The 27115-nt window shown below is 40.8% G+C and overlaps 1 protein-coding gene across 1 annotated transcript; it reads left to right on the forward strand.

The window, feature by feature from the left end:
• Positions 1-23729, forward strand: wnt4 (wingless-type MMTV integration site family, member 4). The gene is made up of 6 exons (XM_067588362.1): positions 1-669; positions 18675-18756; positions 19674-19827; positions 20116-20247; positions 20480-20622; positions 21764-23729. The coding sequence occupies exons 1-6, from the start codon at positions 593-595 to the stop codon at positions 22232-22234; spliced, it is 1059 nt and encodes a 352-aa protein (XP_067444463.1). The 5' UTR covers positions 1-592; the 3' UTR covers positions 22235-23729.
• Positions 23730-27115: the final 3386 nt, after the last annotated feature.

Consider the following 27115-nt stretch of genomic DNA (forward strand, 5'->3'; position numbering starts at 1 on the left):
AAAGTCAGCACACACATTCTCCCCTCTGCCAGTCGCACCGAGAGACGGTGGTGTGTGAGGAGGTGCCGTGCGTATTTACGCTCCGAGTGTGTGTGCATGTGTTCGGGGAGAGTTGGGGAGCCTGCGGCGCGCTGACAGGAGAGCCCCCGCTTGAACTGAGAGTTGGACCCGGCAGCGGGTGATAAACCTTCCGAGAGGAGGAAGAACCGCCTAAGAGCTCGTAAATTTGGCTTTTATTTGACTGCTTCTCCGCGCGCTCTCCCGGTTGGCGTTAACGCGCAGCTGAGAAGGAAAGCAAACAAGTTGATTAAGAAGAAGGGTCCGATTCAGAGTTTTGACCGTATTTTTAGCATCCCTCTCTTCCCCCTCTCCCCGTCCCTTCTGAGCGCGGAGTGGCAGAGGGAGGGACGGGAGAACCGGGCGGACGGACCGTGAAGCTGCGCGCCTCCCCGGTGGATGACCCACTGGATGCGGGGACGATGGATTAACAGCCTTCACCGGACCCCGCCGCTGCTTCTTTTTCCACCGCCGACCCCCCGTCCACCTCGGGATTATTTCAGCTCTCACCGACCTCTCCTCCCTCCCTCTCGAGATGACCGAGGAATATGTTTTGCGGTGCGTCCTGATGCTCTGCTGTGCGCTCCTCTCGGCCAACGCGAGTAACTGGCTGTAAGTTGGACTCCACATTTCTAACATTGGTCCTGATTTTAGAAAGAGGACCACGGAGCACATGTCTCATGTCTTTTTCCACCTCCACTATTGTCATTCACCTGTCCTTCTTCTTCTTGCACATCTTCACATGGCCGCTCATCTTCTTCTGTCCTCTTTCTCTCCAGCTCAGTGGCCAGCTCAGGTTAATTATTAACCAGCCACACACTCACACACACACACGCACACACACACACACACACACACACACACACACACACACTTTCTCTCGCTCCCTCACCCAGACTTAATAACTTACCAACACCGCTACATCCCCCCGCAAAGACCCTTACACAAGTGAAAACGCACATGTTCTTTATGGAAAGGTGCAGCTTCCCGTAAAGGTGAAAATTTATATTCCTTATTGAAAATGACATAGCATTTTGCACGTGAAAGTTTTATATATGAAATTAATATATTTAATGGCAGGTGGAAACGTGACAGTAATCTTCATTTACACCCTGAAGAAAAAAAGTTTGCAAAGTTCTTGTCAGATGGGATTTCTTTACTCATCCTGATAATCCTCATTCTGAGATCATTGTTCTTATTGTTCTTAACTATATCAGAATATTTTAGAAATTATTCAGTAGACTTTTCAGAAGATTTTTTTTAGTGCAATCTGTAAAAATGAACGCACTACATTTCTTGTAAATAGCAAGAAACTGAGCTATTATTCACCTTGGAAAACCTTCAAGGCATTGCTGAGGAGTTCACTGACACTTTCTTTTGAAAAGTCAACCAATTAAACCTCTGACCTGCATCCTTAAAACATTTTTGATATACCTAAATTCATATGTTTGTCATCACCAACGGGCGAGATTACAGGTCAGTAGAAAGACAGCCAGTGATGCAGTTAATATTAGGCAGGTGTGGACAGTTCAGTTGCATTCAAGCTTAAGAATTTCTTACGAAGAAAGAAAAATCTATTATAAAATTGTCAGTGCCTGAACACTATTAGGACTATATCAGTGATACTAAAATACTTAAAATACACAGTAGAATAAGACCACTATCAGCTGAATTCTGCAGGCAGACACTAAACGTTTATGAACGTTAAAAATATCTCAGAAACAGAGATATAGAATAATGAAAAGTTCAACAAGGTCACTACAAGCTCCAAGACAAATGTCGGCCCGCTCTTAAAGTGTGATGTATTACTCGTTTATTGATTTAATTCGGGGGGATGTTAGAGCAGTCAGACAGTCAGAGCTCTAAATCCCTGTTGAGGATAACACACACTTTGTAGTTGAGCTGCACAGTGCCACCTCTTCCTGGGGCCGGTCGGTTGGGTCGCGTGTGTGTGCCTGCTCTCCCGGCAGCCTGTGGGAGGTGGTTAGGTGGGTTTCTGCATTCCTCCGCAGGCTCTGCTCCATTTTCTGCTGCCATTCATTCCTCTTCAGCAAATTTACGAGCGGCGCTGATCATTTAGGGAGGACCTTCCAGTTTTCTCCCAGAGAATCAGCCTAAGGTGATATGATCTATACCTGACAATGATACTTACTGTAATATGACGCAATCACCTTCTGATAAATCACTGCTATGTTCTTATTATGTATTTATAGTGTGGCTTCTGTGTAGTGAGTCTAAGTTTACCCTTATAATTGTATTCACATTTCACTGTTTCTCCATAACACTACTCGTGTAAGATCTCTAATAGGATTACAGCCTTGTATGTTTACATCAGGATAGCGCAGCAAACGGCCCAGCTGATACTGCTGACCGACGTCATTTCATTGGATGGCGTATAAATCACAACAAGTCAAATGAAAACCTTACCAAACAGCACTGCCTGCCTTGAACTCTGTCACTGAGTGCAGGGTAATTGTGCTGTTTGGGGCTGAAGGCGTGGTGACAGCAGCACAGAGCAGGCATGTACAGGCAGGCTGTGGAGCTGCCAGTCTGCTCAGCGGGATTACACTGTTGTGAGGCTGTACGGACTGTATCTGAGTCCTCAACTCCTCAACAAACCCTCAAGCTTCAGTTTCACCTCCGCACAGCAGCAGGTACACTCAGGGGTCAAAGGATGGGAAGCAATTAGAAGAGAGAGATCATTGCTGTGACGGAGCAGACAGGTGGTGGTAGCTGGACTATGTGACTAAAACCTACTGTAGAACAGAGCAGTTTACTACTATACAGCACATGATCTTATTATATTAATGATTTGGTGATCTTGATTGGTGGACAGGATATCAGGAGTGTGTATTATAGAATATTTAAGAATCCCAGGAACATCTCTTTCTATTGCTGTTGTTTTTTTATCTTCAAAATGGCAAAGGTTAACTATTTAAATTGTTGAGACAGGGAAAGATGTGTCAACTATCCTGGCCTGCACCCTTTACTCACTGTTATTTTCTGCCATGTCATTTATTTATTATGTTATGTGTTATCAGTTTTGGATTACTGTAAATCAAATATTTCAAAGTAATGAGGCAGGAAGAGTCTCATCGCATGTCTATGGATTTTTATAAATGCCCAATAGCATCACATAATAAGAATAAAACATTATTATTATTATTATTATTATTATTATTATTATTAGTCTATGGTTAAGGGAGTCAAAAGAGATAGATTTTAATAAAATGTTCAAAATCAAATCAGCAAAGATATACTTTTTGTCCCTAGCATGGGTCAAGCTCCAAAAATGCTGCTTTCCTACATTTCCCACAATGCCACTTCCTAACGTCTTTTCATTAAATCCTCCCGTCATGGTAAATGCCTCCATCTTTCAAACTCCGTGCCTCCAGTTTGTTATGCAGGTTCCATTTTATAAATGTGCCGTCTTTAAATACAAGGCGAGATAACCCTGATGACATCACTACGACATCATCAGGGTTGTTGCGTTTGTTTATGCATCTTGCAACTTAATTTGGATTTTGTTAATTTTTCAGTAAAGTAGATTAAAGTTTGCAGAATTAATTTTATACTAACACTGGTACACCATAAGCTGAAAATAAAACCCAGTGCTTGAAATGCAAATGAGTTTGCAGCCTTTAGTTGTGTGTGCTGAGTCATGTTCCATAACACAAATCCTCAAAAACAGGGAAAACACCTGCTACTTAGATCTGACACGCAGCCACTTTTTTTTAATGTTCTGAGAGTAGTCAATCAACAGCAATTAATCAGCAACAATTTTGATTAATCAATCATGATTTCTTTAAGCAAAAATTCAAAATTTTCACTGGCTCCAACTTTTCAAATGTGAATATGTTGTTTTTCTTTGTGTTTTATGATAGTGAACTCAACACTTTTGGTTTTGGACTGTTAGTTAGACAAAACCAACAATGTGAATATCTCAGCTTGGGCTTTTGGAAATTGTGATTAGCATTTCCTGATATTTTATAGACCAAATAATTAATCAATTAATTGAAAAAAATAATCTTCAGATAAATCAATAATAGGAAATAACTTTTACCTTCAGCCCTATTTTTGTTTGATAACTGTATTACTAGCAGACGTAGACTAAAACATAATCAAATATATAACATTTCTTAAAATCTGCACTCAGTGATTGAGAATAGCTAAAATGTTTCCAAATCTCTGTTGTGCTGAGTCATGTTTTGTGCGCCCAATAGGGACCTGAATGCTACTTTTCATTAGTTTGTCTGTCATCACCCTCCTCCTCCTCCTCCTTCTCCTCCTCTTCGTCTTCCTCCTCTTTCCTGGTTTTGCTGCACCTGCCCACTGCTCCAGGTCCTCCATGTGTGTGTGCGTGTCTTGTGTTTTGTGATTTTGTGATGTAAGCTGGCATCTCTGTCCACAGTGGCACACACTCAGTAATTAACACACTGACTGCAGAGGAATGGTAGCCACGCACAGTGCACCACAGACGCTCCAATACACACACACACACACACACACACACACACACAAACAAACTCAGCTGAACATAATGTTAGAGAGAAAGCAGGACGGTTGTGAGAATTTAGGAATGTACTGGCTAGTAGGAAATCAAATGTAGTAGCACATTTTGGGCTTCACTTTCATCTACAGAAGAAGAAAATCAGTTGTTATACCTGTTTAAAGTTACTTATTACATTAAAGGAGTTTTACAGTGGAGGTGTGAATGTGAAGGATTCTGCTCTGTAGTGATGTGTAGCTACCCAGATGCTTTAGGTGACAACTGGGTTTAAAATAATTGGACATTAATATTTTAACACTGAACACATAAAAACAAGATTTAGAGTCTACAGCCGTGCTAGCAGCACACAGCGGTGCTTTAAGCTAAATGTTGTTGTCAGCATGCTAACTATGAAAATGCTAACATGCTGAAGTTTAGCAAGTAAAATATTGACCGTTTTCATCATCTTAGTTTAGTATGTTAGCATGCTAATATTTGCTAATTAGCACTAAACAGAAAGTACAGCTGAGGTTGATGGGAATATCTTTCATTTGCAAGTATATAATCAAAGCATTGGACAAATTAAGATTTTGGGACGAGCCAGTGGCTTACAGGTTGAAACACTAATCATGAAGTACAACATCTAGCCCTTGTTTTATCTCTTTCTACCTTTTTTCCTGTCATCTCTCTACTGCCTGTAATAAAGGCATAAAAATGCCCCAAAATATATTTTCAAAAATGTTCAATTTTGATGTAATTGGTCGCTCTGGAGGAAAAGATAAGCGATCACCAAAGTGATTAAAGTTCATTTCGAGGTAGACATGAAATTTCGACTAAAATCCATCCAATTATCTGTCAACCTCATGAAGGCGCTAGAGAAAAAGTCAGAGTGCCATCAAAATCAGTAGGATTCATCCTCTAGAGAATATGAACATCAGTTAAAATTTTCATGACAGTCCATCCAAAAGCATCCATTAGTTGTGAGATACTTGAGTGGTGGATCAAAGTGGTAGACCGACCAACCATCCGTGCTATCCCTGGTGCCACGCTGCTGGCATGTTTAAAATTGTGACTAATACCTCTAACTTCATCTGTTTTCTAAAGAAATGTTTTGTATTACATAGTATAGTAGTTTATATAAACAGTTTTTGTAGATAATTATTTCTAATATATCTTTAATTTTTTCTTCCATATTCTTTTTTGAAACCATATAACAAATATCTGTAAGTCATATTTCTAATATTAATACTGATTTGTGTCAAAATGTTTTCAAAAGTTACTTAAAATGTAAAAAACCTTAAACACTGACGTAAGAAACAGTAACCACAGTGGTTGTGAATAGTTACTCTCAGTCAGCACTGCTGTGGCAAAAGAAGGATTACAACTGGCACCTGTCTAAAGAAAAGACAAAAACACGAGAGCGGCTTTGCTTAGTTTTCGTATATTTGTTTAGTTAAACTGTCATGAATCTGCTCTGCAGAAAGGATTATCATCCTTATTTATTTGCTTAAGAAAGCACATCCCTTTTAAAACCTAGAAAGAGTTGAGTGTTTGCTTTTTAAACACACTTCACCTTCAGTAAGCAGCAGTGCTGTGTGCTACTGTCAATAGCATGATGCAAACGATACGACAGAAAAGCTACTATGATTTTAAAATCTGGCTGTCTTGTTCTTCCCTGTTCATGTTACAGCTCACTAAACTACTGAACAGTAAGGTGTTACTCATATCCTAGAAAGCTCTAACAGCATGTCATTGATATTCATTTATATCATAACACACACAGTGGTCCTTCTCTCAGTTTCTCTCTCTTTCTTGTCTTCAGTTTCTTTGCATGTGTGTGATTGTGTAAGTGTGTGTATACTTTGGTGTGAACATACATGTATATGTCCTGGATAACCATGGTGAGGTGCTAAAGAGATGGCAGCTGATGGGTAACCAGAGAAAGCAGAGACCTTGGCATTGCGGTACACGCTGGCGCCTCACACTTCTTTCACACACACACTCTCTCTCTCTCACACACACACACACACGAGTGTGATGAAGCTATGGCATGTTATTTCAAGCCCTCTTGTCACCGTAGTATGTACAATTATTGTGATACACTTGGAGCCATGGGGGAATCGCTCAGGATGACCAGATTACTGGCAGGACAGCTCGGGCTGACGAGGAAACACCAGGCTCGCTGAAAGATGAAAGACAGTTCTGGCAGATCCACAGGGAGGTGCTTTCAGGAGACATAAAACACCCTCTGACGGCCATGCCGGAGGGCTCGTGCTCCTGGGCAACAATGGCTGTGAACAGCTGATTGCATTTCTAAATGTACACTACCGCCATTGGTGGAAGAAGTACTCCGATCCTTTACTTAAGTAAAAGTAAAATCACTATTTGGTGGAGCTGTTAACAACTCATAGACATGTGAAATGTGACCCCGACTACACACTGCTTTTTGTAAGACGTTAAAAGCCAAAAAGGTTGGAAACCACTGGTGTCATCTTTAACAATGTGTTGTATTTTAAAAGCTTGTTATATTATCCATTGTGTCAAATCTTAATCTGAAAAGTAATTAAAGCTGTTAAATAAATGTAGTGGAGTAGAAAGTATAATATTTCCCTCTGAAATGTAGTGGAGTAGAAGTATAAAGTAGCATCACATGGAAATACTCAAGTAAAGCACAAGTACCTCACAATTGAACTTAAGTACAATACTTGAGTAAATGAAATGTAAATGTGAGATTCTACTCAGTAGTTATGAGGTGAGAACCGTGTTGAAAATGTATTCTAACTTCATACACAGAGAGTGCTTTATACATGCAAATATGTGTGTACAACACACAGTTTACACACGTGTGTTAACTGTGTAAATAGTAAGTAGGAGCATATGGTGCATGTCCAAACCCGCCCGCCTTGCATGAACGATGTCAATTTTACAAGCAAGCTTATCTTCTTATCTCTCCAACTAGATGTGAAAATAAAAAAAGCATAAATTAGTCTTTGACACAGTAGAAAAGCCCTGTTCATGCAGAGATATGGAAGCAAATCAGATTCTTTTCAGTTTATGGTTTCATGAACTTTTTTATCCTACCAGTGGACCATAACAATAAGAGATCAAATCATTAGCCTGCAGTCTTTTAATGAGTTGTCTAATATCTTTGCCAGTTTATTATTGTAAAGCCTTCCTGTTCACTTGCTCGGTTTGCTCATCTGTCATCAGACACTCAAAACTCAAATTGCATATTACAACCTATCCCAACTAAATTTCCTCAGGGAACCTTCTGCTGAGTCTTTTCTGCTTTATATTACTTCCACTTATAATAGGCCATAATAAAAATATAAAATAATATTCCCTCAAAAAAATCATAGTATATTTATATATGTATATATATATATAGGAAATGGGAGATTAGAAATATGTCAGTAGTTATTGCATCTATATTGAGGATATACTGTATATATCCTCAATATAGATATGCAATACCTACTGACATATTTCTAATCTCCCATTTCCTTCCAAGTGAATTTACATCTCAATGCAGCTTTTAGCTCCTTTTAGCTTGAGTTTTGGTTATTCAGCCCACAGATAGGCTGTATGGTTGAGTCTCACTGCTCTCATAAATGTAAAAACATAGGCCGCCGTTTCCAGCAAACAAGCTCAGACAAGCGTGTACCCGAAGTAAACAAGCGGCTGGTGAAGAAATATGAAGTTCTAAGAAGCAGATCATTGTCCTGAGGACTTGCTGAAGACAAAAACGTAAGAGCTAAAAGGACTTGTCAGGTGTTTCAGGAGACTGAACCAGGATGATATTGTTGCTAACTTGATAATCTGATGCTACATCAGGTCTTTGTCTGTGTGAGTTTGCTTTGTCTCTTTGACCCCCTTGTGGTCAAAACTGCAGCTTAAGAAATGTTTATTCTCATAAATTGCAAATTTAGTCATGTATATTACATATACAATTATGATGCACCATGCCCTTTTTTGTTTTGGAATAGGAATTAAATACCATGCTGTTATCATGTAATGTTTTCAACTGATGGAAAACCCATCAAAGTAAGAGTTAATAGACTGTTACTGTTACCCCTCAGCTAATACATAGGACCTTGCCCTGTAATTCTGTAAAAATGGACAAACTGACAGGGGTGGATCTGAGGGATCAGGGGACACTGGCCCCCACTGGAATCTGATCAACCACATATCCATTGAGGCAGAACTCACCAGATTTTCAAGCTAGCTGCTGGCTAAGACTTATGCAAGTTTTGAAGCTTGTTGAATACAAACTACTTTCTTTTCAAAAAATTGGTTGAAATGACAGGATGCTTACATTTTTACTATCTACTAGTATGTGCTAGTTATTTGCTATTTTTAAATGAAAACACCAGCAACATGTTTCAATTTTCCAGAAAGTCATGAAAAAAACTCCATAAGAAAAATACATTGAGAATTACATCCAGTATAGTATAGCATATACTCCATCAGAAGTGCATGCTGGGTAGTCAAACACCTTTCCAACATCGGAACTAGGGGGGCTGCGTATGACCATTTCTATGACTCTCCGAAACCAACAATGCGACAATTACACCCACTTCACGCCATGATTGGCCAGCCGTGTGGAGGTGAGAAAGTAAGCAGGGTTGGAACTTCTCTCTCGAGTTCTCATTTTGATCTGTGACACAACTATTTCCAGCACTATGAATTCCTTCCATTAGAGACTATCTGAAAACGTGCACCGTTATCCCCATATTTTATTTTCAGTCTGCCTTTGAGTGTGTCCATTCGGGATAGCTCTAAACACTTTTTCCTTCCCTCATGGTCAGACAATACATCAAATGAACTAGTTCTTTTATTGCATAACCTGGTCCTAATGTGGACGGTGTTAGAATAAAGCTTGAAACGCACCTGACTGAAACAGAGGCACTGTTGCGTGTTCCGCAAACTTAACTGTTTAGTTGATATTTTACCACTACTGTGATGGTGTCATGTTTTTTTTTAATAAATAAAAAAAATCTCCTAAATGTAATATAACAATAATCTATAATCTGTAGATGTATATATAGCAAAGGCAGCAGCCCCCACCCCTTTCAAAATGTTGGAGACATACCCCTCTAAACACATGATGTTTTACAGAGATGTAGAGACTTGCTTGCTCAAAACTGATATGATCATGCATGCCTGTCATCTTTGTACAACCACCCCTGACAACACAAAAACCATTACGCCACTTTGGTGCTATGATACATTTGTATCAGCTCACTTTACCTAAACACAGAGATGGTCACAGGTACACAACAGAGGAATCAGCTGCAGTCAAGTCCTGCATTTAGAAACAATCAGCTGTTCACAGCTATTGTTTCCCAAGAGCTACAGACCTCCGACATGGCCACCAGAGTGTTTATTACATCACCTGAGAGACCTTTATTGTTGGATGAAGCTGGTGTGCATGGACATTATACACATACACACTAGATGGTTCCTAGTCTTTTGGGGCCCCGGCACTAACACCAGGAAGGAGGTTAATATCATGGCTTTTATTGCCACTTTTCCCAAATGTGTGTAAAATGTTAGTGTGTGTGTGTGCGTGTGTGTGTGTGTGAGGGTTGTGGTGTTGGCAGAGCATGTTATTTTTAGGGGGAAATGAGCTCTAGTGGAGCCAGCAGCATATAAATACACCCAGACATACGCATGGACACACACACATATACACACACACACAATACTATAGGAGCACGAGTCACTCGCTGTGCAGTGACTTTGTTAATTGAACTCCATTCTCAGTCATCATGTGTTGAAATCTCCTCAAGATGCCTCAATCAAATGGTTTTCATTCTCTCTCTCTCCTGCAGCGTTTTCTCCTCTCATCACTTCACCGTCTCCCTGCTTTGCTTCCACGTTTTCGTCTCTCCTTCACTGTCTGACTCTTCAATGATTCCCTCTTCCCGCTTACATCCTCCCTTCTTATCTTTCATTCTTTCCATTGAAGGTGCTGTCTCCCTCCTACATTTATTTTCTGTCTGTGTCACTGAAAACATACTGAGAGCAAGGCTATTTTCAGTATTATGACTCAAAATTAGGTCCATGTAGTCGTTCATACCCTCACACCCACCCATTATTACCACCACCACCCTAACATTCCTGAGCCAACTACTGAATATCAGCAGGGCTTTGTTTTTCATTTCGATGTTTTCCTTCATATGAGGAGTTTTATTCCTCGGGGAGATATTCATCATTTGAGAGGTTATGTGTTTTTTACTCCTGAGAAAGAATGACAGATAGCATATTACTTGAGTAAATGCAGGCTCTCATTCAAAGCGCATATTATATTTAAGGCCTTTTATTTTTATATTAACTTTTTTTTTTAATAGATTTCTATCAGATCACCATACATTTACTGTAATATTTGATTTTAATATTCCATCTATAACATGAGATCAACAACATGTGTTCAAGGTGCAGATTAATTCCTGGATGTTTCCACTAACACAAGACCCTTATTTGCAGTTTGCAAATAGACTGTGATTCTGTGATCCCCAGACTGCGTTTAATGACAGTGGTGTTGAACTACTGTCTGTGTTTACATTTTATTACATAGCACCAAGCTAGTGACTTTTCAGCCATCCCTGGTCGGTCTTTTGTCTGCGAGCTGGTCAAAATGCAAACACACAATGAGGATTTTATGTAGATTTATGAAAGTATGATTTATTTCATGGCACAGAGACTCATGGCTTTTACTTTCCCTTTTTTTGCCAAAGTTGAAATCTACTGTTAGCAGCTGATAAAACTGGACAAAATTTAATTGAAAAGTTGTTGTTTTTTATTATGACCTTTATTTTAATGGTGTTTGATGACTATATTTTCACCATATAGCCATTTCTACGGGATCTCCTGGACTGTTTTCTTAGCAAAAATGCTTAAAAAGTGAAATCCCTTACAGTCTCAGTGCTTCCTGCATCGATAAAGACTGCTGGCATTTGGACTTGTAAGTAATAACACATCCTTATATCCTCAAATAATGAACAAGAAAGCGGACACGGCATGAAGCAGAGTATATTATCTTTTACATTAGGACACGCTGGAGTGTATTATTACACTTATAACATGGATACCTAGCAAATACACCTGAGAGAGAAACTTAGCCTGTGTTTAATTTTATCCAATGGATAACTTTGTTTTAGCAGTGATAGTGAAGTTTTAATAGCAAGAAGAAGAAGTACCGTTGCTATGGTTACCATCAGTTTAATACACATTCTTCACTTATTAAGAATAATGGACACTGGAACTACATTTGAGATGTCCCAATGTATGATTTAATCCAATCAAAAACTAGTATTATGTATAGACATAAAATTGCTTTAGCATAATAATTCAGTGGTGATTCAACATGGTGAAACTTTACATCATTTATTTTCAGTAATGGGTCACTTCATTAAGCATTAATGCAACAACTCACATTAAAGTATCTTTGTAATTGAGAAGACCAGAAGTTACTGTAAGTCACAATCATGAATTCAGTCTATCTTTAAGTAATTCTATGTTAATCCTGTAGCAGCTCTACAGTAATTATAACCCTTTAATACAACAGCAGAGCAGTGTCAGACCCACATTAAACCCAGGTCAGGAACAGGGTCATAAAACTATATTTATAACATGTATTGATCTATTCAGACCAACCTGAAACATGCTTTTAACCGGGGTCACTATTTGCCTGGGAAGAGATATCAAACAGCTCATGCTGATCATTTGAAATGAACTTTAATACAACACACTCTACGCTGCTTTCATGCCCGTCATTTTGCGCAAGCTGATTTCTATTTTCTGAAATGATTAATGTCTTTTTGTGCAAGTAAAATTCTTTTAAAACTTGTCGTGACTTCAACGTGAAAGCTGAAACGACAAACTTGGCTGTTGTCTGCCTCTGTGTTGATGTCTGAAAGCTTCAGTCTTTTGTTCACTCGATGGATTTCATTAATAATTCTGAGAGCTAGAATTCAAACGTCAGCTGCAGCAAAGAAAAGCTGGGAGTCAGTGTGCTTACCGCTTAAGGACACTTGCTGTCTGACACGGGAACTGACAGGTTCAGAGGTCAATATATGGTTAACAAGGTTCAGTGCAGAGGTTAGGTTGGTTTTCACTTCAGATCCTCTGACAAATAAGCAGTCAGGTCTGATGTCAGTGTCTTTTGATGTTTAGAGATGTGTTTTTATGCTATGAGTTACAGACATGGCAAACACATACATTGAAGGGTTTTGCTTATGTTACTCAGATCTTTTAACTTAGAAGATTTCTGGTTTCTAGAAATACAAAAAATCCATATTCCAAGTTCCAACTTTGTTAGAAATACAGCATAAGCATTTTACTGTGTTATGTAACTATATCCTGAGATTAGTTTCATGAATGTTGAAAAACTATATACATAGGTTTATTCTTTCCCTTCTGTTTTTCCATTTATATGTATTTTAAGCGCTTAACCAGTTGTTTATTCAGAGCAAACACAATGAATAGACTGAGGTTTCCTCTTAAGAACACTTAGAAACACATGACTACAACAAAGAACCTCCAGTCAGTATCATCTCTCAGGACAGTCTGAATATCTAAAGCCACCAGCAGTGCCAAGCAGTGTTCAGGAGGTAGGAAGTTGAGCTCAGTGCTGTACTGTAGTAAGGTGTCTGAATGTAAACTGAGAGAACAGTGCCCTCTACAGGTCCCAGTATGTTTCACATACTGTAGGTATCCACTGCTGAGGGGACAGGGAGGGTTAGCTCAGGTCACACCAGTCACGCTTGTCTTTACAAGCACTGGCTCTCTACCAGCAGGATGAAATGTAAAATTTGACTTGTTTGTCTTTGTGAAAGTGAGAAAGTTCAGTTCTCTCCATTGCACTTTATCGGCCTAAAACTAAAGAAAAATATCTCCAGTGCATTCAATTAAAAGCTCAGCAGTGCTGCTCTTTCATTTACTGTGTACAGTGTCCGCGCCTCACTAGAAAAGACGTTTCTTAGATTCTTTCTTGCAGCTCTCCTCCTTGCATTTCCCATCCATGCTATATTTACTTGTCACTGTGTACCTCTGCTGTGTACTCAGTGCTGGAAAGGCAAACATGAGGGTATTTTCATATAAATACACATTAGAGATGATGGATGCGCAGAGAGTGTGCTACAGTTTGCAAGCATTTGTGTCATTTTGTGTGTGTGTGTGTGTGTGTGAGAGAGAGAGAGAGAGAGAGAGAGAAGTTCACTGAAGCACATTACTGTCATCCAGATGTGTCCGGCTTCTGTATCCCCCCCCCCCCCCCCCCCCCCCCCCCCTCCTCTGCTTTTCCTCTTTTCTCTACTGTGCATCCATCCATTCATAAAAAGAAGAAAATATCTAACAGTCAATTCAGTATATAAAACTGAACGGTCATGCATATTTCAGTCAGGAAATGAGTGCTGTGCTACGGGTGCTTTGTTCTATACGTAAAAAGATGGTTTCACAAGGAAATTTTGATTCAACTACAAAGAATATAAAGATAAAGCCAGAGGATGGTATATGGTTGGAGGATCTTACCAGCATGTCAATAAAAAAATCTCCTGCCTTTGTCAGAACTACCTGTTTCTGAAAAATCCAGCAGATTTTTTGTATCTGTATCCATTCTCTCTTTGATTCAAGAGAATGCAGGGTCAAACTGCAAACAGAAATTTACCACTTTAATGTTGCATTGCTCATGATCAAATGTACATAACATGCAGGAGACAACTCAGAAAGACAACCTCTATCAAGTCACAGGGAGTCAATAGAAATGGTGAAAACATTCAAAAATAACTTCAACGTTTGTAATTCCCATGCATACTTCAAGACAGCGGTTCAAAGGTGATTTTGCATGGTGTTGTAACATTTCTACATTAGTCTTTATTTCCTGTCTACAGATAACAACCTGCGTCATAAGTATCTTCTCTGTTTAGAATTATCTCTTATTTTCACTTTCAGCCTCCCATGAGGCTGTGGGGGGCTCTGGGTGGGAGGTATGGAGCATTCCACCTGGACTGTGGTGCGTTCGCAGGCCGCTGCATGTTTGTGTTGCATTACACATCGCAGCCTTCACAACACCACTGGCTCCACTGGGCTTAGGCCCCTGGGATTTCAGCACGCAACCACCAGAGGCCAGAGAGAGAAGAGAGAGGAGGGAGAGGAATGAAGATGAGATGTGGGATGATGGTGTGTGTGTGTGTGTTTGTGTGTGTGTGTGTTGCTCTGTCCTTCTACGGGTTGACTCCTCTGTCTCCTTGTTGAGGTGTTTTGTTAACCTCGTCTGTGGGAAGCAAAGAGTATACAGAGCAGAATGAACAGATAAAGAGAGAAAATGCTGAAAACACACACACACACTCACTCAAGGCCTACGCCGAATTTATCCCACGCATGCATACACACACAAAATCACAAAATCACCTGAATAACAGCTCATCCAATGTTTATTAAATGTTTCCAGGGTGAATGTCAGGCCAGTGGGATGCCATCCAGCTGTTCGTGTCTGTGTGTGTGGGGCGCTGCCCGTCAGAGGAGTAGGTTTCTGTTGTTGTCTTGCATATTCACCATGAGTTGTTTTTATCGCTGTTTGATGGTCTCCCAGCTGGATGCCTGGACCTAAACGCAGCGCCCGGCCCAAGGCTATGCCAGACAACAAAGAGGGATCAAACGCCACACATGGATTTGATGAAAGCCTCGCAACTACAATCGAGCAAGCAGAGCAGGGCAGAGCTGAGCTGGACTCGGTCCACAGCGGGTGGAGCAGGACCTGTAGATTAGGGGAGAGAAGTAACCTCACAGAGAGCTTGAGGACAGACAGCAGGATCAAGGAGACTCCTAGAAGTTTATATTTACTGCAACGCAATTCAATTCATAGAGGTTTTGAAAATGACTATATAATCATCAGGTCTTGTTCTCACCACTCCGTCTTCCACATTTGATAGACAGACAGTTACATGTTTTCATACCTTCATGGTGAAATGACTCTCAGAGAAATTCATGGCCCAAGTCTTTCATTACTTCCTAGTTTGTTAATAAGAAACTGTGTAACATTTGAAAGAAGAAATAATATATTCCTTCTCTTACACTCATACACAGCAAAATACAATCTTTGTCAGTTCAATGCTTCAATGTAATGCTTGCTGCTAAAGCATTACTCTATATGACCTGTAGCTTCTTGTGGATAATATTAGCAAACTTTATGTATTATAGTGTAACTGACATTTCAGTTTCAAGTCAAGTCACCAACTTTATGACACTGCTCTACTTGTGCTATTGTGTGAACACCTAATAAATATAAGTCCAATATTCACTCATCTTTTAGCCCTATTTTGGTCTCCAACAACTCTTGAGGGAAATATCTGGCTCTTGAGCTGCTAAATGCTCCACTATGTTCACCAGCCAGTCGCTAACTTTGTCCACTGTTCTAAATGCTTTGTGGAGCTGAGGCGAACTGCAAAAGCATGTGGTACAAGCTTTCACACTACACATGATGATATAATCTATTGTTTAGCGCAGCTTTAAACAACATGTTGGGAGTTCATGACAGGAACACTTTGCAGATGCTTTGATGAAGGACGGTGGTGTTTCTTAGGAAATGGAGTCAACCTTAGATCACCTCCGAGGGTGGATGTGAGCGGATGTAGCTGAGATGTTGTGGAGTGGCAGAGAGCGGGGTTATCACAGCGATGAGTGCTAAATACTGACACTGTCTGGATGGAGAGAGAAGAAGAAGGTCATCAAAGAAGCACAGAGAGAAAGATTATCTGGACTGTTGAGAGGAGGAGATGAGAGGGTGGATGGAGAGGAGGAGCTGTTTGACCTATCAGGCTTCTGGAAGGACGATATGCTAATTATACCACCACATAGTATTTCTGTAAATCTACCACTTCTTTCAACACAGTTTCTTTCACTACTTTTAATACCACTGCTAATACTTCTATCTCTTTTTTTGCCATACAAAGTTCATGAAGGTTGAGAGAACTGACATGTAGCTTACAGCCCACCCAGACATCATAAAAAGTCTGAGAAAATGACATCAACTTCAAATTTATAACAGAAACCCTGCAATGCAAACTGGGGATGTGAAGTTTGAGAGACGTGAGAGACGCTAATGAGTTGCATTGTGGTGTGGCACAGCGTTCTTAGTGTGTATGTTCAATTTTGTGCACACATCCAGTGTTTTTGGAGTTTGACCCATACTAGGGACTAAAAGTCTGGATATTTCAGCCTCTGCTGCATCACTTTTTATCGTTCTTTTAAAAATCTCTTTCCTGCCAGTCCACAAACTTTATAGAAGTACAACACTTAATTGTTGGAGCACCCCTTTAAAGCTCTGTCAATAATCTGACAGCAAAATTCTCCTCAATCTCGATCTGTGCCACGGCTTGATTGAGATGGGCATACAGGGCTTTGCAGAGGTATGTGCGGTCTTGGGAATTCATAAGCCAAGACTCATAAAACGAGCTTGAGAAACCTTAAGGAAAAAACATGTCTACTCATATGGAATAATAGCCAAAAAGTTCATTTTGTTGGAATTTGCCTTTATTAATGTCCGTTTTGATATTCAAACTCTGTCCACTATGGAGGAGGCTGCAAATACTGAATCCATTCCTTCATGTTAACATAGTAAGGTAATCACAGTCATTGCACACTTATTTAACACTTATTTTCTCTCTACCTGTAAGTGAAATGAGAAGATCAATATCAAAGTCTGTGCATTTTGGTACAGAACTGGAGTCAGGGCGTGGTTAGCATAGCTTAGCATAAGGACTGGAAGCCTAGCTCTATACAAAATTTGAAAACATACTGACCAACGCTTATATTTCTAACCAATTACTATTTTAAATATAATTAGTTTAATCGGGTTTCCAGATATAGTCAGCCTGCACAGGTTTTGATTTTGGTCTTTGTACAGCTATGATGATACCAAATCTCGCAACCTCAGACAGAACGCAAGGCACAGTCACTCTGCCCAGTTGTTATTCACCAAGAAATAGTTCCAGTACATAACTAAAACCCCAAATTGTCGTTTGACACATCTGTTTGAGTGAGGATTAAATAAACACAATACCACATGTTAATTAGTGAGCTTTAGAGGTGATGGTAAATGTTTTTTCACTTTGGACAGAGCCAGGCTAGCTGTTTCCCCTGCTTCTAATCTTTATGCTAGGCTAAGCTAATCACTCCATAAATTCATTGATTTGTTTTGTTTAAGTCATTTTGTTTTCCTGCCAGCTCTATTTAAAAAGTGTGTGGAACACTGAACAAAACTCCAAAATATTAAAGTAATTCCACTTTTTACAATGTAAATAAACGTATTTCTTTGAATTGAGTGTTTTCAGGAGTAATCTGTCTTTTTGTGCCTCGTTTGAAGATATTAGCATTTGTTTCTAGACTGAAACAAGTGAAATTGCAATGGAAACAAGAGTAGTTATCTCTTCCCTTTGTTTCAGGGAAATGTTTAAGACTCAACATGCAATCAGATGACGTATAAGGAGCCTTTGAGCGGTGTAGACAGTACATAATCAGGGCTGCTGCCTCTGTGTGACACTCAGTGCCAACTTATGAGAAAGCCTATTTCTGTAAGGTGCAGCTGGGCCTGGAGATATGAGACTGAAGTGAGGTGAGGTGGGTGTGTGTGAGGGTCAGGACATCCAGACCGATGTCATTTTCTCACACATTTTAGATTGTGTGTGTGTGTGTGTATGCAGTATATCTCCATGACCTGTCTGGCCTGGAGGTGGTGTGTGTGATAAACCACTTTCCCTCCTCTCAGTGTCCTCACAATCAGACATTTATCCAAAACATTCCCACAACGTCATGGGAACCAACCCTCCCTACACCAGCTCTGCTTCATCTGACTGGTGGTTTTGAGGAAAACTACCGACTGAAATCCAACTATCGCTGGTTGAACTGTAACCATAAACAAGTGACGCCATGATGGAAGTCATGTGTAGCTTGAATCTTTCCTTTTACCCACTTCAGATTCAGCACTTTTCAAATCTTTTTCACCTGGATGCTCCGTGGCTCCCCTCATGTTATCTCAGGCCACATGTCAACATTGACTTCATCCTTTTACTACACCTTGTACTACTGCACATTAAAGAAGTCCTGTTGTGTTTTCTTTTTCTGTCAGGTACCTGGCCAAGCTGTCGTCAGTAGGAAGCATCAGGGATGAGGAAACGTGTGAGAGGTTACGAGGCCTCATCCAGAGACAGGTACACCTTTAAACTGCTGACAATAATGACTTTATAATCATAGATGTACGTGCACCATTCTTTTCACAGTAAAACACAATGAACACAGACACACACAGCTATAAACACAAGTCAGTGAGACTCCTCCAATACCTGTGGAAGGTTTTATCCCGTTAGCAGAAGCACCTGTGTGCAGTCTCACTCTTCAGTCGTGGTCTGAAAGTCTTTTTGAAATCGGCAGTTTCTATTTTCAGCAGGAAGCACAACTTTTGGAGTGATGAGGAAATGGGGTGAAAACCAGTGTGCTTTAGGTAAAGGTGTGAGCACACCTGTATATAGAGCTGAACTATGAGGACACACTTCATCTTTGAACTGGGTAATTCATAATGTGAGGAAAAGCTTCCCAGTTATTCAATCATCATCAACTTTACATTCAAAGTACAGCATTAAATTCATACACACAAGAAGAAAATAATATAAACGTATTCTTAGGATGCTGCGCTATATTTGAGCCTTTAAGAAGACGATTTTTGGTCAAAACTTTGTCATGTCCATGCAGAATAAAATAAATATTGGGAACAAGTTAGCAGTGAGCAGATATTTTTCTAAAACCTTTTTATGCATTTTATCGTCACTTTTTTTGATGTGCAAGTGTCTTCTGATGATTCCCTCATTTTATAAAATCTTGGTACTTTGCATTGAAAACCAGTATAAACCTAAATGAATGAGCCATTGTTGTGAAACTGACTTCTCTGGCAGGTCTTATTTAGGAATTCCACAATGTTACCACAATTAATTTAATAATGGCATATCAGTGTCTGAATAAACAAGTGAATCTTTTTTTTTTCCAGGATAAATACAGTGAACACATTCAGTATTTTAGTTAGTATCTGGACGCTGTATGTGGCTGATGTAGATCCTGTGTGTCTCTGCTCCAGGTTCAGATCTGTAAGCGCAGTGTGGAGGTGATGGATGCTGTGCGTCGTGGTGCTCAGCTGGCTATAGACGAGTGTCAGTTCCAGTTTCGCAACCGTCGATGGAACTGCTCCACTCTGGAGACCATGCCTGTGTTTGGCAAAGTGGTCACACAGGGTAAGATAATACCCTCCAGTCATTCCTGTCATCAATTACATACCAACAAGTGTTCGCACACAGTAAAGAAGATGATACGATAAGCTGATTGATACTAAAACAAGTTTATAAGTCAACCTTTCTACCTGTATACATTTCACTTCACTTCAAAACTGTCCATTAGTATTGCCTTCAATACAGTCTTTATCTGTATACAAACTTTTTGCCATTGAGAATGAACAGCTCTTTTCAGTTGCATAGTGAAACAACATGACTGTGTGTGTGTGTTTGTCTTTTTGTGTGTGTTAGGCACCCGTGAGGCAGCCTTTGTGTATGCCATCTCAGCAGCCAGTGTGGCGTTTGCGGTCACAAGGGCCTGCAGCAGCGGAGAGCTGGAAAAATGTGGCTGTGACCACAATGTGCATGGAGTCAGTCCAGAGGGTAGGTCTCTCTCTCGCTCTTTCACACAAACGCACACACATGCAAAGGAAACAGAAGAAACAACCGATCAAGTGTATTTCAATGCAAAACTTTTTATTTCATTTTGAAAAGACCAGATTCCCTTGGTAACATATTAATTATGCCATCTTGTGGCTGAATATTGTAGTGGTATTTATGTTTGAAGGCCATACAGATAACCTCCACCTGTCTCTATCTCTACATCTTGTCATAGGGTTCCAGTGGTCGGGCTGCAGTGACAACATTGCTTACGGAGTGGCCTTTTCTCAGTCCTTTGTGGATGTTAGAGAAAGGAGTAAAGGCCAGTCCTCCAGTCGAGCTCTCATGAACCTGCACAACAACGAGGCTGGCAGGAAGGTAACTCGCTGCTCTGCCTTCCTGTCGTTTTGAACCGAGTCACATGCAAGAAAAATGTCACATGTGAATAAAGTATCCATTTCACTAAACACGCCAAATACTGTGATGCAAGCTTAGTTTATTAGAAATGATTGAGACGTACGTTGTTGTGTGCTGATTAAAGCAGCTGGCAGTTTACAAGAGCAGCAACACTGAGAAGAATGAAAATACAGATAGAATGATTTAAACTATAAAGTAAAGTGATACATTAAGTCAAGTTTCAAGTTCTTTGAGATAATTAATCATTCAAGACAAGTGCAAGTCAAGTCCCAAGTCATTTGAATTAAGTCCATATCAAGTCTCAAATCATTCAAGACAAGTCCAGATAAAGTCTCAAGTCATTTGCGATAAGTCCAAGTCATGTCTCGAGTCATTCAATAAAGTCCAAGGCAAGTCTCACGTTATTCAAGCCAAGTCCAAATCATGCTCTATGTCATTTGAGTCAAGTCCAAGTCAAGGCAAGTCAAAACAACTGCATGTCAAGTCAAGTCTCAGGTCTTCAAGGACTTGAGACAAGTCCAAGTCAAGTTTCAAGTCTGTTAGAACAAAATTTTAAGTCATTTCCATTTATTGGAAATCAAAGTCAAAAGCCTTTATGATCAAATGTTCAAATCAGTCGAGTCTGTGAATGTTGGAAGATAAAATGGCAGAGCATTTCAACATTTTCATTTCACATCTGTTAATGTTGTGTTTTACATAACTGAGAATGATGTGTTTTACATAACTCATGACATGTCCTCTCATTGCCTAATTAATTAAATATTGGGGCTTTGTAAGGTTTGCATGTTACTGGTGATTTATAAATTTAAACTTGACACTTGAAAGACGCAAGTATTTAGGCAATCAGATCTGAAGTCTGTAAAGTCTCCAGCAGTCAAGTCAAAATCCTGTCCCAATCTGTGTAATTTAAGAGTCTGACTCGATTCTGAGTCTCGAGTTTACAGCTCTGGTAGTAATAGAACATTTTGTTATAGTTTTAACTGTGAGCACAAACACATTCTTCTTTAGTTTGAGAGCCAGTCTTTATGAATATGATGCATTACTGTCATCGCCGTTTTTCAAGTTCTGTCAGCTAATTAAAGGTTCTTTGGCATCTCTGCAGGCCATCCTGTCCCACATGCGTGTGGAGTGCAAATGTCACGGAGTGTCAGGCTCATGTGAGGTGAAGACCTGCTGGAAAGCCATGCCGCCCTTCCGCAAGGTGGGCAACGTCATCAAGGAGAAGTTTGACGGTGCCACTGAGGTGGAGCAGCGCAAGGTGGGCACCACCAAAGTCCTGGTGCCTCGCAACTCCCAGTTCAAACCTCACACGGACGAAGATCTGGTCTACCTGGAGCCTAGTCCAGATTTCTGCGACTATGACCCGGACACGCCGGGCATGCTGGGCACAGTGGGCCGGCAGTGTAACAGAACCTCAAAGGCCATCGACGGCTGCGAGCTGATGTGCTGCGGTCGCGGCTTCCAGACGCAGGAGGTGGAGGTGGTGGACAGGTGCAGCTGTAAGTTCCACTGGTGCTGTTATGTCAGATGCAAAAAGTGCCGCAAAATGGTGGAGATGCACACTTGCCGGTGATGGGAGTGAGGGGCACAGAGGGCACTGCTGATGGACAAAACAAACGCCCCACACTCCTGCTCAATTACCAAGGCCAGAGGGAGCAAGGAGGACTTGTGAAGCTCTTTCTTCTCCTGCTTGAAACCACCCACCCCTCCCACTACTGGTCAACGGAAACAGACTGAGTGGCTAAGAGGTCAAAGGTCATCCTACTCATTTTAATGCCACCGTAATGGATATCAGTAGATTATGCATGGGATTTCCTACAAAGCTACAGAGGCAGTTTGTTTCTTCTCAAGTAGAGAGCATCTTTCACTTTCTGTCTCCCTCCCTCACTCTCATATTTGGTTTGTCATTGTTGCTTCTTATTTTTGTAATGTTTAACTTATTTGTTGAGACTGAGGAGATTGACGGGGGGTGGACCTAGAAGGCGGGGACGGATGAGTGGAGATAATAGGGGACAAACTGGACCCATGGGTGGGCAGATGGGCGGGTGGGGTTAAGGGGTTGGGGTGGGGTCAAGAGGAGGGTTGTTCGCCCTCTGTCCTTGCTGCTGCTGCTGCTGCTTCAGGGACTCGTTTGGAGTGCTGGATGTCAAAAAGGGAGAGTCTGTCAGAGGACGGACTCCAACAACGAAGAGGAACGTGTCGCAGACAGACTGTCTGTGATTTGCTTCCCAAGTATACATGGCTGTGCTGCGCTGAGGTTCAGTTGCTGTTGAGTCATTTATTTTGCCCCCTGCAATGCCCTGAGGCTGCTCCACTCACACACAGGATGATGGAGGAGGATGATGATGGACAGGTGAAAGTCACTGTCAGCTCCTTCCTGTCTTTTCTGTAGGCCCATCGCACTGGCAGGTGATGGGCATCAGACACAAAAAAACACACACATAGCCAGCAAACATTGCTCCAAAATGAAACCTGTATTTATCCACAGCTGCTACATGCAACTGGAAACCAGAAACCTTATATCAAAACAGGTTCCAGATCCGATTTAATATGATTTGTTATCATTTCATATTGTGAAAATCTTGCGTGCTCATTTGGATTGATGTTGATCTTGGCCTCCTCCTGCACGTCATAGTCTGTCAAATGCTAGTGGGCTTAATGCAAACACGAGTAAACACACAGAGACATGCATGCTACGGCAAACACACGTAATGTAAACACACACAAAGGGGTCTGCCAGAGGGTTGCCGAGCATGTTCACCATGCATGATGACTGAAGCACTTTCTCTCCAAGCGCACATAGAGCCCTCGCCCCACAGCAACAAACATCCGACCGCATATTCATTTTCCCCGTTCTTCACACACAAACACACACAGTTTCCCATGCCACTGTCAAGACTGTATTGTTGTCTGGGCCAACTTGTACCACCACCATAAAGCCAAGCTTTCCTATAATAACGTGCTATCATTATAGACATACTGTAGATCTGTAAAGACTTATACACTGAAGAAGACTATACTGCCTATGAATGTATGTTAATACGGAATATATGCTGTGTCAAAAATGACTGTTGTCACTTCTTTCAAAACGTGTGTGTGTGTGTGTGTGTGTATGTATGAAAGAAGATAGAGAGAGAAAATGAAATGCCACAAAAACAATGTTGCCTAGAAGGAAAGAAAGAACATGAGAGAAAAATGGAAAGTGAAAGAGAGCCGATCTTATTCCATCACCAAGCCTGAAACACACACACACACACACACACACACACACACACACACACAGCCTGCTGACAGACATACACATATTTCAATAAAATCGTCCATTTCCCGTGTCTTTCAGCTGCATTATTATGTGGCCACATTGTGCATCGTGCAGCATTTTGTGTGTATGTGTGTGTGTGTGTGTGCTGTTTGTGTGAGGTACATTACACCCTGAGGTCCCTCCCTGCACCCCTGACACCTATAAACACAATTTATGCACCATATATCAGCACATACAGTATATCAAGCAGAGATAGATGGATGTGTTTCCCGCGGTGTTGGGAACCTGGTAGTCTGGTTTTGGGAAGAACCAGAGCAGCTGCTCGGGTTTCAGCGACCGCCTGATTGGGTTTGAGCTGAAGAGGGAACAGAGGCAGGAACACCGGGCTAGAACAGGGATTACAACGAAATGCAGACCACATGGCACAAGCTTTTTCCCTCCTTCTGTCTCTATCAATATCATACTGCACCCCCTACTCCAGCTTTCTCGCTCTTTCTCCTGCAATATCTTTCACTTATGCTGGTTCCAGTGTGCTCCCCCTCTGCGGAAAAAGTAACCCTAACCGCTCTCAGTCTGCGATGGCGGGGATCTGTCCTTCATTAAGCCACCATGATGGCCTAGATGAGGTGGGTGGTGGTGGCCACACTGATTGGGAATGTCTGTGGGCTCATGTGTTTGTGTGTGCTCAGTCTGTCAGACAGCCAGATGTACAGTCAGGCAGTCAGTCAGAGAACTGTAATGCCTCTTGTGGTTTGCTGCGGTTGTGGCGGAGACAAGAGGCTGACAGTAGGGTTTTACCACTTCATGTATGTGTGTGTGTGTGGGGGAATGTGTCGAAATTAAGATGCAACAAATGCGGGTTTATGAAGGCTGATACACTTATTTGTGGAATGAAGCTACTCATAGCTGATATTTTGTGCTGATACTTAGCATCTATATAGACCATTTTCACGCCAAAAAAAAAAAAAAAAAAAAAGAAAAGAAAAAGAAAACATATCGTCTGTAGAACAGACAGACCTTTGATAAAAGAAACTCTGAAACATTCCACTGAGACTGACTGCTTTGTTATCATTGTGTCTTTCTTATGTCAGTACTCTTATTAACAGCATGTTCAAAAGAGAGTTTAGCCTAGCTTACAGCTCAGTTACTGATTTAGGTAGCGTCTATGCTTAAATAAAGGGAAATGTTAGCATTTAAACGTTTTTTACAAATGTTTCCTGCAAGTAGATACAATACGCTAACAATTACATGAATCTGTGTTTGCGCATGTGGTGCATGTAAATAGGGAAGGGTTCAGATGTTTGGCTTAAAGCGAGAGTATAACTTTTGAAAAAAAGAAAAAACACATTCTCTTACAAATGAAAAGTTGAATTCATAAGCAGTTAACTTGCTAAATTTGACACATTCAGGGTTTTTGCTGCTACAGCTTTACTTGATCTGGTATGACCAGGAGCTTATGGGGGCTAATGTGAGCTAATGTTAGCAAACTTCATATAGATACCCGCTGTGTAATATGAACCTAACCTGGGACACTTCTGCACTTGTGCGGCTGCTGTAGCATTTAACCATGATCCTGTCATTTTTAGGTGAAGTTAACGTCTTCATAAACATGTAAATCACAGAGAGATTACAAGAGAATTTTCTTCTTTCCACTAGGTTTTTCTACTTTTGAGTGGAGGTGCTACCAAAACCCATGGACATAATTAAACAAATTAAACAGTAAAATTCCCTAACCTGCAATGTTAATTTAGCTTGTCAATATTAATTACATCTTGACAAACCCTCACAGATTTGGCTGTAGTACAAATACACCCATGCACACACCACAGCAAAAGACACAATACCTATTATAAAACATAAAACACTGAAGATTCACCATCTATCAACAAGTGCTTCAATTCCTGACTGGTCATTTCATCATAGCCATAGCCACAGTGTTAGCATTACTGTAAGACTACATATTGAAGGCCCAGAGACTCGATGTGGGCCTAAAGAAGGTTGTGAAGTGGTCCTGTAAATACCCGTGCACCGTTTGAACACATGGACAGGCGTCTCCTCGGCATTCTGTCGTTCTGGATCCAGAGTGCACAGACCAAAACTTCACTTTTATCAGCCCGTACCTTCATTATGTTGTGTACTGTTTTATCTAACTCACAGAACACATTTTAGATCAGAAATAATGTTTACAAAGAGGGGAAGAAAAAAAAAGCACTGATTACTGCCCAACATACAGTACATAAATCACATGTGCATTATAGTGAAAACAACATAATGAAACAACGTCAAGGTGATGCATACAATTGTCAGATGTGTTATTCACAACCCACAGAGGCACCAGCGCTTCTCTAATAAATATTTCCTAAAGGTATGAAAGGTAATGAGAGAACGATGGTGTGATTTCATCCTGCCCCATAAATCTTCCAGACAATTCTTCTCCCAGACAGGCAGCTAATAGTTCAAATTACACCTCAGGTGGCTCTGCATACCTTGGTTTAGAAGTTTTCTGATGCTGTCTGTCTTTCTCTCTAAGTGTGTGTGAAGGGTTAACAGTGCAGGTTGGCTGGATATTAATGCCACTCGCTCAGAGAACCCAGGAGAAGGCTGGCTTTAGCCCAGGGCCCGGCCCTCCCAGGCCTCTCTCAAACTCCCAGATCTCTTCAGCATACTTCTCATATTAAAAGAAAACAAGTTACACAAATGAGACAGATGGTTCTTGTTTGTGATGACAGTTGCAATTCTTTCTCCTCCAGCCCTCCTCCCCTCTTCTTCCCTCTCGGCTTTCCTCTGGTGTCTCTGCTGTTTTTTGCTCTGAAATGGCCACGTTGTGCAACACAAGCGGAGCGGGCGAGAGAGTCGGCCCGGTGGGCATCGAGACACGGACACCAGGCTTCACATCAGACATGGCTACATACTGGGTGACTCACTGTATTTTACCTTACGCTGCCTGTAAGTTTCATTTCCTTTCTACCCTCAAGTGATCAATTATTCAATCGATTATTAAATTAATCAAATTAATCAAAAGGATGGGTAAACTGGGACATCCAGTAAGTGTTCTACTTTCATTCATGCTTTTTCCCACCCTCTTCATACACAAGCCTATCTCCAGTGAATTGCATTCTCAACTATTTAGCATTAACAAAACACGTTGTCAGCATAAATTACAAGTACGAGAAGGACATGAACCAATAACTT

This window comes from Thunnus thynnus, chromosome 4 (assembly GCF_963924715.1).
Source record: "Thunnus thynnus chromosome 4, fThuThy2.1, whole genome shotgun sequence".
Classification (NCBI taxonomy): Eukaryota; Metazoa; Chordata; class Actinopteri; order Scombriformes; family Scombridae; genus Thunnus; species Thunnus thynnus.

Bases quoted from the DNA above. Each gene is read 5' to 3' on its own strand.
- wnt4 (XM_067588362.1), top strand. From the start codon at position 593: ATGACCGAGGAATATGTTTTGCGGTGCGTCCTGATGCTCTGCTGTGCG. The intron at 670-18,674 runs GTAAGTTGGACT...TTTTTCTGTCAG, and splicing joins GCCAACGCGAGTAACTGGCT to GTACCTGGCCAAGCTGTCGT. The intron at 20,248-20,479 runs GTAGGTCTCTCT...ATCTTGTCATAG, and splicing joins GCATGGAGTCAGTCCAGAGG to GGTTCCAGTGGTCGGGCTGC.